Below are 13,173 nucleotides of genomic sequence, written 5' to 3'. Positions count from 1 at the left end.
TTATTATTTTTGAGCAGGATGTGCCTCTCATTAGTTTGGCAAATATTTTTCACAATGCTAAACTCTGGGATGATGCAATCATCGTCGCTACTATGGCAGTGGAAATTGCCCCCCATTTTGTTGTCAATCACTTTACCCTGGCTAACGTCTATTTAGCAATGGTAAGTAGCACTGGTTCGAGCATAACTCATGGTCCATTGGTATGGCTGAATTTCTGTTCATATTGACTTCAGACTTCACATGTTGGGTGAAATGACACTTCCCTTGGAAAGCACAAAAATATTTGAGTAACTATCATGAACAGGTAGTTTTGTTTTGCATGCAAGTGATATAGACCATTGACCTTCCTTACAATTTTAAATTTTGGGAAACTTTGAGATTTATTTAACGATGGTCCCATTAGGTCCAATTTCTGCTTTTATTTAACATATTTTTCTCATTGCACTTGTGTGAAACCTATACTATATCTCTAGATTAAGGTTACCAATGTGAATCTATTTTTTGAAAATTATATGTATAAGCAGACAGCAGCATGAAATACGAATCCAGTTCACCACCTGGCTGTAACCGACAGCCTTTAGCCCACATTAAGGCAGCTCAACAACGTGGTAAATGAAAGATGTAGGAAATATCTGAAGTCAACAACGTTATCATGGAAACCATTATGTGCAAAATGGAATGCTTTAACTACACTTTGCATTGAGCTTGGTTCAAGGTCAAAGTGAGATGATTGAACCACAGAAAGAATGAAGTGACATTTGCGGGCAGAGGACAGCAATTCTCAAAGCAATCACCTAATTCACCTCCCCAAGCCATAATGTGAGCAGAAAATAGGAAATGTTTGGAAACTGCTTTTCGGCAGTTTGCAGCAGAGCCAGGAGAAGGGGTTGCATATGGTACCAAAAGCCAGGACTGGGAATTGGGCAGAGCCAAGCTCGTTGTCTTAAATGGAATTCTCATCATTTAGCATCCATAGGTACAGAGTTGAAAGAACTTCCTTTTTAAAAGTTTCAGAACTGTCAGCTTCACAATTGAGCTCATCTTCCATGTGAGTTTCTTGCGTAGGTGATTTGTTGTGTCACTGCTTCTAACCTTCGTGCACCTTCCTGGTTTTGGTTTTCTTTGAAAGCCTGCCAGAAAAGCATCAAGCTGCCCAAAGGTCAATAACGGTGGTTAATACTGGCAGGCTTACAGCAATTGTCAGAACAGTGCTCCAGATTAGAATTAGAATTAGATTTTATTGTGTGTACTCAAGTATAGGTATACCGGGTGACCCCCGTATTGGCGGAATCGTTTTCCGCGGTTTCAGTTACCCGAGGTTTGCCATGGCTCAAACATATAGGGAACTTTCCACCACCAAGTCACTACAGCGAAGGAACATTTCCCATTGAAATGAATGGGTTCACTCCTATCTGCAGTTTCAGGCTTCCACGGTAGTTTGTGGAACATATCCCCTGTGGCTACGGGGGGACTACTGTACATGAAAAGTGTTCAAAGTTTCCGTTTTTGATCAAATCTGGTCAAGAAATGGTAAGAAAGATCCCTAGAGTTATTACTAATTGAATGTTATGAGGGAAGCAATTTTAATGTTTAATGCCACAAGATTTAATACTGCTCTACACATAAAAGTTATCTGTTGAATTTAAATTGGCATATAAATTTTCTTCATACCCAGAAGTAGGCATAATTCCAATGAAATGCTGTGCTAATGTACCCAGACCTCCTCCAAAACCAAATGTAAGAAACTAAAAACAGAATGATGCTATACAGGGGGTTGACTGATTCTCGCCCCTTTTTATTGGATCTTGCATTTTAAAAGAAAATTCTTAGGGACAGGATTTATTTGCATTTGGAAAAGAACGGACTTATCAGATAGTGTGCAGGGGAGGTCCTGTCTCTGCTTTTTGAGGAAGTAATGAAGTCTACGTAGAATTTACTAAAGCATTTAACAAGATCATTTGTGATAGGCTGGTCCTGAAAATTGTCATGTGGGTGAGTTGCTAAGTTGGATACAAAATTGGTTTGGTCGTTAGAAGACAGAGGATAGTTGTGAAGAGGTGTTTTTCTGACTTTGTGGTCTGTGACCAGTGATATTCCATAACGGTCAGTGTTGGGACCTCTATTGTTTCTGAATAATTTGTAAATTATTTGGACGAAAATGTAGCTGGTCAGATGTCACAAAAATTTGGTGGGATTGTGGATATTGAGGAAGTTGGTTCAAAGGATATAGATCAACTGAAAAGTTGGGTGGAGAAATGGCAGGTAGAGTTTAATCTGGACAAATATGAGGTGATGCATTTTAGAAGGTCACATGTATGAGGAAATTATACAGTAAATGGCAGGATCCTTAAGAGCACTGATATACTGAGGGATCTTAGGTGCAAGTACAAAGCTTCCTGAAAGGGACAACATGTGGATAAGGTGGTAAAGGCAGGAGATGGCATATTTGCCTCCAATCAACACATTGAGTTTAAAAGTTGACAGGTCATGTTGCAGCTGTATAAAACTTTGGTTAGGCTACATTTGGAGTATTGTGTGTTCTGGGAACCACACTGTAGGAAGGATGTGGTGGTTTTGGAGAGTGTACAAAAAATGTTTACCAGGACGTTGCCTGCATTGGAGTCTATCAAATATAAGGGAAAGTTGGACAAATATGGGTTGTTTTGCTAGAGTGTCAGAGGCTGAGGGTTGACCTGACAAAGTATACAAAATTGAGATAGCATGGATAAATGGAATCCTTTTCCCAGGATAGAAATGTCAAATTCTAGGGGCATAGGTTTAGGGTGATGGGAATATTTAAAAGAAATGTGCTGGGCAAATTTTTAAACAGTGTGATAAGTGCCTGAATGCACTACCAGAGGAGGTAGTAGAAGCAGATATGCTGGCAGTGATTAAGAGCCATTAGATAATCAAGCAGGGTTTAGAAAGTCATGGACCATGTTAGGCAAATAGCATTGGTTTAGAATGGCGACATGGTGGGCTGAAGGCCCTGTTCCTGTGCTGTACTGTTCTGTGTTCAATGATGTGAAGGTTTTAGAGAAGGTGCAGAAATGTTTTATGAAAATATTTCTAGCAACAAGGAATTTAAGTTATGAAGTTATGCTTTCTTTATAGAAAAGAAAGCTAAGACCAAAGTATTCAAAATCATGAAGGGTCTGGATGGAGTAGATCGGGAGGATCAAGAATGAGAGAGCACAAATTTAAAGTAATGACTGAAAGGCGCCAAAGAGATGAGAGAAGAAACATTGTCGTGCAGACTGTTGATCGGGTCTGGAATGTATTGGAAGCAGGTTTTGTGGAGAAAGATTTCCAGAATAGGAGTATGTAATATGTTCATGGTGAATCAGAAACCTATTTTAGACTGCACATGATTCTTGAGTCTTTTTCCAATCTGACTGAACTTTTCCCAATTGCCTATTATTTAATTCTACCTTGGTACTTCTCTATCAGTTTTTTTGTGAAATTAGGTGTTAAAATGTATTGTAGTGAGAAGCAGCAATCGGCAAAATCTCCAAACTTTCTGATCAAGCAAGTGCAAACACAGTTGTGAACCATTCAGTCTTTATCCTCTGACCCTTTAGAAGTTGTATTGGGCCCCAAGACCCCTCTCTGACAGTGAAGCCCTATGTTGTTCAATCATTTCACACTGTTGCTTTGAAGTCATTTGATCATCTACCCTTTGAGGTTACTGATGAAATAGAATCCAATTACATCTTTGTACGAAGTAATTATATTGAATAATGTCAAGTATCCAGGCTGGCGAAAGTCATCTTGTGCAATTTATCTGCAAGTATCCCTTTCCCCCAATTCACTGTTATCGTGTATTCGTACTGCAATGTGCAGAGCATGTTAATGAAGCAGTCACCAAAATCAGTGCTAAAGGTAATGGGATAGTTTTCTGTGAAATTGACAATATTTCACCATACTGTTAGAATAAAATTTGTATCCTCTAGTTTGTTTACTACTTGCAATAGGATCACCTTTAGGGTTCACACAAACTATCACTGAATTATATAGTTGATATTCTTGATATTAATGACCCATGCTATATATCCAGAGGTTGATATTTATAGTCAGATGTCAATAATGAACATTGTCATTTTGCTAGGACCTTGCTGGAATTGTTGGTAAATCTTGATGGAGAGGCTTAAAGGGGAACAGAAAGTTAGGCACCTGGACTTAGTACAGGCCCTGTTGGTTTTCCTATTTTCTATCTCTCAGGCTTTAAATGGTGGTCATGGTTAGCATAGGAAACTGTAAATGAGCAAATATTATCTACTGTAGTTATACAGGAAGTCACGAGTGAATGTTGGGTGAGGGAATTATGCCTCCAGGAAGTAGAATGGGAGGTAGCAGATGATCTTCTGAATGCAGCGCTGATGGAATTGAAGGTAGAGACAAGAGGAAGACCTGCAAAACCTGCAAGAGTAAAAGCCTAGGAAATAGAACTTGCATAATCAAATAACTTCTGTGGAGAAAAACTAGCTGGATGAATAAGCAGACATTTGCCTTGGCAGAGTCATCAGCACAAATGTGAAACGTAAAGAACAGAAGGGAGACCCTGAACGAAATTGGTTGAGGGGAAAACAACATAACATAAGAAGTGTATGTTGTCCAAAAAGCCTGTTGCCCGAAATAAAGAAAAGTACATCCAAGAAGCAAGTGGGTGATGAAATTACTGTCTAAAGGTTAGAGAAAGATAAAAGCTGGAGGCAGAGTACTGTAAGTTAGATTTACCAAGTTGGAGTGAGAAAGAGTACGTGTGTCAAGATGGTAAGTGATGTATGCAAGACCTTTTGAGTATTATGGAAAAGAAGAAACGAGAGTATTCCATTCAGCCCCTCAAGCCTGCTGTACCATTCTAGATCATCATCGAGTTCAGTGCCGTTTTCCTGTGCTATCATCATATCCTTCTCTATGTCTGCCTTGAATATACTCGATGACTGAGCTTCTACATCCTTCTGGGGTAGAGAATTGCAAACTTTGATATAAGAAATTCTCCCCCTTCGGTCCTAAATGCTTTCCCCTTACTCTGTGTTTCTTGGTTCTAGATCCCCACCCATCCCTGAATCCAGTTGGGTGATACATTCTCTGTGCACCCACGCAGCCCAGCCCCTCAAGAACTGTATATTTCAATCAGATCACCTTTCATTATTCTACACACTTGAGAGTACAGGCCTGTCTCCTGCCATCCCGGGAATTAGTCTGCTAAACCTTCACTGCGCTATCCTTCCTCAGATAAAGGGACAGAACCTGCACATAGTACTTCAGGTGCGAATTCACCAAGATTACCTATGTTTGAAACAAGGCATCTTTATTTCTATAGTATATTGGACTTCATACTCTTCAAAAAAGATAGGGATCATTGCAAATTCTTTATCTGGAGGAAGTTAATGAAATTAAGGTCATTTGCTTAAGATATGAATAAGTTCTGCCAAGCAGAATATAGATATGAAATGGGAAGTAAGGAACTATAACAAATATAAACTGTTCCTCCTTTTTTGATTATCCTTCTGCCTCTAGGTTACGGTTGACCACAACATCCACTTCCAACATTTCGTCACCAGCTGGCTGGGACTGGACTGTCTTGGCTTATTTCTCATCTCTCAAACCATACCCAGAACATCTCCTTAAGTGGCTTCCTGTGCCACTGCATCTCGCAGCTCCTGTGGATGTAGCTTTAGCCCCTTTTATTTCTTAACTGCATGCTCCTCGACAATGTTAGCTGAAAACACAATGTCAGTTTTCACAAGTAAGCTGACCACAATACACTTGATCTCACCACTAACCTTCTTGACTCTTCTGCTGTCTTTAAGTGATCAACTGCTTGCCCATTGTCCAATCCGGAATGAATTGGAAAGACAAAACTGTCTTTTAGGATCCTCTACAAACTTCATTCCCTAGCTGTTTCCCTGGTAACTGTCTGAGGCTAACGCAGACAGTTTAGAATCTTGGGATCAACAGATTGAGATCAACAGAGGGCAGCATAGTCACAGACACATTCAAATAGTCTTGTTAAAAGCACGATAAAATGATTCACTGTTGTCAAGATGTTAAAAATCTTCTATCTTCCTCCTAGGAAGACTACGAGAAAGCAATGCGATGGTATGAATCTACTTTGAAGCTACAACCAGAGTTTGCACCAGCTAAAGATCGTCTTCGCACTATCCAGTGCCATTTGTTAATGAAAAAGGAGAGACGCTCTCCATAAGGGTAACACCATTACCATTAGACACAATTATCTGGTGCCTGCTTCAGACCTTTTAAAATGGTGAACACCTAGTTTAATTAAGGGAGATTATATTTGGGAAAATATGGAATATGAAATGAGCTACAGATCAAAGCTTTTAAAAAAGTATTGTAACTATCACACCATAATATAATTACTGAAAAGAAGAAATAAATTACATTAAAAACAGATTACAGCAGTATTGAATTTGTATTTTAAATGATAATGTACAAAACTTTAAATGGTTTTAAGTATGCTTTGTGTATGCAGATCAAGTCAGGAAACTTCTAATTCCTTTGGGGAAATACTGAGGACCTGTGTGAAGGTGGAATAATAAATCATTTCTTAACAACTGAAGTTTTTATTTATTTTGTATTCTTATGTGCATCTGTTCTGTAATGTTTGTAAAATCCTGTAGGTGCTGCTCGTGATAAAGACATTTTTAAATGGATATCAATCCCATTCATTAAAAAGAACAGTCTATACCATTCACTTCAAATGCCATTTAAAATGCAGAAATACTTACAGTCTTAATACAAGTAATTTTATGAACACTTTGGTTTTCACAATGAGGTGCAATGTACAAAATTAGTAAATTAATGAAGAAGTGAAAGCTACATTGTTTTCTGTTTAGATGCTTGATGTTTACAAAAAACGCAGGCAATTCAGGGATTAAATATAATGTGCCAGAATTAGTTTTGAAATAGTATAATCTCAAATTCAATAATTTACTTAAGGAGGTACAAATTTCATAAATGCATGATAATTAATATTTAGTAACTTGTCCTGTAAAACTTTAAGGTTTACATGGTAATAGTTGAACAGAATCAATCTAACTGGAAGAGTTATCTGCATATTAAGCATTGAATATTGTTCTTGGGGTGTATTTTTTTCTTCCTGTGGTTGCCTAAACAGTAAGTCATGTTAGCTTGAGGCAAGAAATGTTGTTCTTGATGACACTTAATTAACAATGCAGTGTTTAATTCTTCCTTATTGACTTCTTTCCAAATTGTATATCCTTCAGATGGTGTGCTTAATCTACTCTTAAAGCTTGCAGTGTTCTATCAGGCTTTATTTAGAAATAAATTGATTCATTTTTTCTTATATTCCTTTCGATTTTGCCATAAAGCTACTTATTTTCTTTATTTTTAAAATGTGCCAATATAGTAGTAAATATATTTGAAATAATATGCAGGAATATTTCCCACATTTCATGTCTGGAAATGTCAACTGCAGGTAAAGGGAACTGGTTAAGAGACAGGAGGACTACTTAGATCATAAAATCTTTCCGATCTAGAGACTGTAGATAATTATTCCAAAGCTAAAAAGAGAGACGTTGCCAAAGCTTTTTTTCTTGCACTCATAAAGACTAACGCAAAAATGCCAAAATTTCAAACAATCACAACATAATCTCCTGGTGCAGATATTGTGATGATTCTTCCATTCTCACATTTATCATTGATGTACTTCAGTAACACACACTTTTCAGCAGAATTGTTGATTCCCATTTCCCCAATGAACATCACCACCTGTTGATCTCTTTCTTTAAGGAATATAAAATTCCTTCTGAATAAAGGGGAGCAATCAAACAAACCTATTAATGTCAAAACCAGAAATTGCTGAAAAAGCTCAGCAGGTCTGGCAGCATCGGTGGAGAGAAATTAGAGTTAATGTTTCAGGTTGAGTGACCCTTCCTCATTAGTTCTGAGGAAGGGCCACTCTACCTGAAACATTAACTCTGATTTCTCTCTACAGATGTTGCCAAACCTGAGCTTTTCCAGAAATTTCTGTTTTGTTTCTGATTTACAGCATCCACAGTTGTTTTGGTTTTTAATCTTATTTATGTTTCTGAGATACCTTTTGCTTTTATGCAACCAAAAGCACAAGTGCTTCACCCACAAATGCAAACTAATCCATATGTACAGAGAATTAAAATAGGTAAATAATTACCTGAGATTCTAGTTGAGTGATTTGTTTAATGACATTTAGGTTTTAACATAAAATTTCCCAGGATTTGCTGGGAAATAAGAGTTTAATGTGCGTACCATTGGTCCTGTATTATAAGTCAGTAATTCTGATGAAGCAAAATGCTAAATTGCAAGTTGCCAAATGATTTAGACCATTACAATATGTTTCATTCAGTTAATTTGGACTTCACTGGCTGGGGCAATATTTATTGCCCACCCCAGGTTATTCTTGAGAAGGTGGTGGTGAGCTCCTTTCTTGAACTGTTGCAGCCCATTTCAGGTAGGTAGATCCACAATGCTGTTGGGGAGGGGAATTCCAGGATTTTGACCCAGCGACAGTGAAGACACAGCAACATATTTCTATGCAGTGGTGAGTTGCTTGGAGGGTAAGTTAAACGCAGCAGATCAAAGCAAATTTTATAAGTAGCAACTCATATCTTTACTTCCCAAGCCTGTTCACCACCGACAAGGCACAATCAGGAGTGTAATGAACTTGGTTCAACAACACTTAAGAGGCTTGACACCATCTAAGGCAAAGCAACTCACTTGATCATCCAAATATTCACTCCATCCCCCACTGATGTTCAGTGTGCACTGCTCCTGCTGCTGCTCTCCAATATACACTGAAGAAATTCACTAAGGCTATGTAGACAGCACCTTCCAAACCAACGACCGCTACCATCTGAAAGGAGAGGCAGCAGATACATGGCAAAACCACCACCAACTGCAAGAGGGCTAAGATTCCTTAGAATTCCTTTCCCCAAAGGACTGTGGATTGGGAATCATAAGTACTTTTGAGATAGAGGTAAATAGATTCTTGATTACTGAGATGAAAGATCATCAGGGATACACAGGAATACAAAATTGGGGTTAAAATTGGATTTGCCATGATCTTAATCAATGGCAGAACAAACTCGAAGGGCCGTGTGATCTTGTTTTTCTTGCTTTGATCTACTTTTATAGCCACAGTATTTGCATGGCTTGTCCAGTTTATTTTTTGGTCAGTGGTAAGCCCCATGTTGGAAGTGTCAGGGTGCGATGGTTAGCTTCCCTGTTATTGGAGATGGTCATTGCCTGACACTTGTGTGGTGAAAATGTTACTACCCATCAGTCCAAACCTGAATATTGCCTAAGGCTTGCTGCACTTGAATGAGGACTACTTCAGCATCTGAGGAGTTGCAGTCATCAGTGAAAATCCCCACTTCTGACCTTATGACAGAGGGAAAGTCATTGAAGAAGCAGCTAAAGATGGTTGGTTCCCTGCAGAGATGTCCTGGAGCTGAGATGACGGACCTTCAACAAATAATCATTTTCCTTTGTGCTCAGTAGCAAAGAGCTTTCCTCTCAAAATGGAAGATTGCTTTCAATCTGATTGTAAATTTCATTAAATTGTTGCATTTACGCTGTTAACACTAAATTACAATCAAAAATTTTAAAATTAAAATTCTCTCTCCAATCTTTTCCTTAATTGCTGAATGAGGGAAAGCAAATTTTTAACAATTAAGGCAAGCCGTGAATGTCCTGCTTTAATAAAGTCAATGTAGACAGGCAGGAGGCTGGAAGAACACAGCAAGCCAGGCAGCAGTGGGAGGCATAGACACTGATATTTCGGGTGTAACCCTTCTTCAGGACTTCTCCACCTCTGAATGCTGCCAGGCTTGCTTGTTCTTCCAGCTTCCTGTTTGTCTACTTTGGATTCTAGCGTCTGCAGTTTTTTTTGTCTCTAACCTTCGTAAAGTCAATGTCAGTAACATGAAGGGGAAATGTCTTCATACAACTATTATTCCTGAGTGTTTTACTCTGGACCTGCCGGAGAGTTGAAGTCATAAAAGTTTTACATATTTTGGAAATCCTATAGCAGTAGACTTGAATTAGTAATATAATTTGGATGGGCAGTAAGTGATTACTGATCCAAATGCAAAGGGATTCTTCAATCAAAAATTAAGAACTGCTAGTGCAGTGGTTCACAAATTGCAGTCTACGCATTCCTCTTGTCTGGTTCAGAGATATCTTTTACCGAGTCTGCAAAAAAGATCCTCCTCGAAGATTAGAGTGAGAGAACTCAAGGGGACAAAAAAAGGAAAAGAAGTCAAGGTGGCCATTTAGTATGAATTAAGAGTAATCATTCCCAATTTTAGGCATGTTTTGGCTACAGAACTGTCAATTGAAATAGAACATTGCCCAAAAATTAATCCTGTTCACAAATTCCACACACAATTATTAAACTGATAAGCATGTCTCTGTGTCAGAATACACGATTGATTTTTTAAAAAGTTTTTAAATAATAAAACTTTAAAAACTTTAACCTCATGGAAATTAAACAAGCCACTAGTGAGATTTATAAACCAACTTCAATCCATATTATTTGCTTTTCAAAATAAGTGATTTGTGATTTTTATACCAAAACTCCTCATTTTTAATCATATGTGTCTCAATTTATGAGACCGTGAGGCTGGAATGTTTGGAAAGTATTTTTAAAGTATCTGTGTAGTTTGTTTTGAGTGGCAAGATTGTTAAATGCGGCTAACTAGATTTACCAAAAATATGAACATTTTAAATCCGTATCAAGCCACCGTCTGAGTCACCCTATTTTCAATTACTGGTTATGACTTCTTTGTAGTCGGACTCTGGGATGGTGTTCAGTTTCTTAGTATATTATGTTTCCAAAAAAAGTCAAAGCCATTGAAAATATGCTTATTAGAATTCTTGTGCTCAATGGTTCTAGCTTCATTTTGAAAGCATTCCTAGAAGATTGCAAATGATCAAAATGAGTGGAAACTCTCAATGGCGATTAATTCATCCGGGGTGGAGACTGTTTGAAGTGTGGTATTGTTACAAACTAGTGTAAGAGATTAATGAAACTCAAGTTGTGCTCATTACAATTTGTGCTTAAAATTTTATAGATTTTTTTTAACCAGTCATTGCTGATATCAGGGACATGGTGGCATTGAAAAACAACACAATTAAGTGGAAACTCAGGCTCTTGTTCTTTTACTGTAGCTACTAATATATTTTCTAACACTTCATGGTAAACTAGCAGGTTGTTCATTCCTGGATTCAGTCTAAATCCCTTTTTGAATTGGAATCTGCTCCTTATCGATCCTCTGGAAAGTAGGAAATATAACTTTTTATTCTTCATTTATGCCTTAATGTTTGAACAGTAGTGATACTTATTTCATCCCATCGCTACAATCTGAGTACAGTTCCTTAAGCTTTCCATTTTAATTTAAACCGAATCTATGGAATGAAGATTCCTTCTCTATATGAGTTCAATCCCAAACTGTTAAAGGCCATAAAATAGCCTACAAATTCTCTATCCCAATGGAAGACCACAGAAAACCTGGTACAAAAATGAGGTGCTAAAATTACGCTGGGTATTGAATCTCTGTCTATTCCTTTTAATAATAATAAGGTCTTGTGCAGTAGACAGTGACCTTCCTCTGGGCCAGAAATTCCAAGTTTCTATCTCACTCCAGGACTTGATGGCTTTTGGAAGATAAGTTTGTAATATGATCAGACAGGTTGGTCAACATGCAATTTCTTCCAGTTTTCCTATGGCAGGCAGTGGGAGTGTTTCCTTGTCAGCAATGCTTGATGTAAAGTCACATTATGACCAGTTCCAGAAAGAACTAGCTACTGAAACAGATGTATGATTTGCCTAACTCGTGTGGGATGAGGCCTGGGACAGCCTGGAAGTATATTAACATTCCTGGTTGTAAACAAATTAGGATGAGCAGGGGAGCAGGGATACCCAGTTATCTAAGATGCATTTCCAAATGGCAATCTGAAGCAGGCGTAATAAAAATCAGTCATGAGGTGCCCATGATAGAACACTTCTTCCAAATGGTGTCCATCTTTATGAACATTAAAATTAGCCATGAAATACAGGTTTAAGGAAGCAGCCTGTTTGTGAATGGCAGAAGAATATCTGGGAATTGTGTCCTTAAGAAACATTTTGCAACGTTAGGAAATTATTCTGCAATAAAATGTCTCTTTCTTAATTTAAGCCTTCACTGTAAACTGCTGTTTAACATTTAAAGTCATTACATGACATGAATAAAAATGCATTGTCCTAATATTCTCTTGCACATTAATACTTAAAGGAGCATCATGCTTTTATTAACAACAAATAATATTAATTACTGCAAAGGCCAAAGCCCAGATCGCAAGGCTGTTTGTGGTTCATCTCCTGTTTGCACAGACTTAATGATCCAAAGAGGCTTTGTCCTTAAAAGTCTCCAGCCTGAAACTGTGAATTTTGAAATACAGATAGTTCTGGTATAACCCATGTTTTGTTAACACAAATAGGCTATAATGCGATTGACGAATCATAGACATTGTTTGAATGAAGCAAGCTTTCTACTGATCGAGCACAGTGAATTTCTGTAGCAATCTTGTACAGCACTATTTTCTATAGTGATTTTCCATAATGTGGTTGTTTATAGCATGAGGTTGCTGAGGGATGCAACTGTCACATTAGAGCAAAACAGCCTGTAAACCTCATTCTTCATCTTTAATAAGAAAATTGGTGATATTGAGAAAGGTTTGATAAGTACTCTCTCATTTTGTCAATTACTATTAATCTAACATTGTAGCAGGCAGAGGTGCAATAAATAAGAATAAGAACACACAAGACTATGCACTAAAATGACCGCGACAGCGAGAACTTGCTGTTCACACCCCATTATTTCTGAATTAAAATGACTGGAGTAACTAGGGTCATTCAGACATTTTTGTTTTTAATGGCTTAAGTGAAACTACTCTCAAACAACTGCTCTAGTTTGGAAAGAAATAATTTTACACGTGTGAAATATCTCTTGCCGAGGAACTTGTTTTTTTAAAATAAAGAAGCAACGCTTTTTACAATCAATTTTCCTGTCTGTCCTTAATTCTATCTGTGTGTTTTCATAAGAAAGAGGAGCAGAGTATGCGACTCAGCCTGTTGAGACAGCTTTGCCATTTGTTTACATCATAACT

General features: G+C 37.7%; 1 protein-coding gene and 1 long non-coding RNA gene across 5 annotated transcripts in view; one reads left to right on the top strand and one right to left on the bottom strand.

Moving 5' to 3' along the window:
- Positions 1 to 6,581, top strand: part of ttc17 (tetratricopeptide repeat domain 17) — a 95,052-nt gene extending 88,471 nt beyond the window's left edge. For 3 of the 4 annotated variants that reach the window (XM_087996320.1, XM_043705477.2, XM_087996321.1), the window contains 2 exons: positions 18 to 161; positions 6,080 to 6,581. In XM_087996320.1, the coding sequence (XP_087852446.1) occupies positions 18 to 161; positions 6,080 to 6,211 (276 nt within the window). In that variant the 3' untranslated portion in view covers positions 6,212 to 6,581. The remainder of the gene's footprint in view (positions 1 to 17; positions 162 to 6,079) is intronic. The other variant, XM_043705479.2, reaches the window with a different exon arrangement.
- LOC148146857 (uncharacterized) overlaps positions 1 to 13,173 on the bottom strand; it is an 85,637-nt gene that overhangs the window by 20,951 nt on the left and 51,513 nt on the right. The gene's annotated exons all lie outside the window — the stretch shown is intronic.

Source organism: Chiloscyllium plagiosum, unplaced genomic scaffold, assembly GCF_037043375.1.
Source record: "Chiloscyllium plagiosum isolate Xiang-an unplaced genomic scaffold, Cpla_swu_hap1 HiC_scaffold_18, whole genome shotgun sequence".
NCBI classification, from domain to species: Eukaryota; Metazoa; Chordata; class Chondrichthyes; order Orectolobiformes; family Hemiscylliidae; genus Chiloscyllium; species Chiloscyllium plagiosum.
The sequence above is the reverse complement of the archived record's forward strand: the minus strand, read 5'-3'. Positions and strand labels throughout refer to the sequence as shown.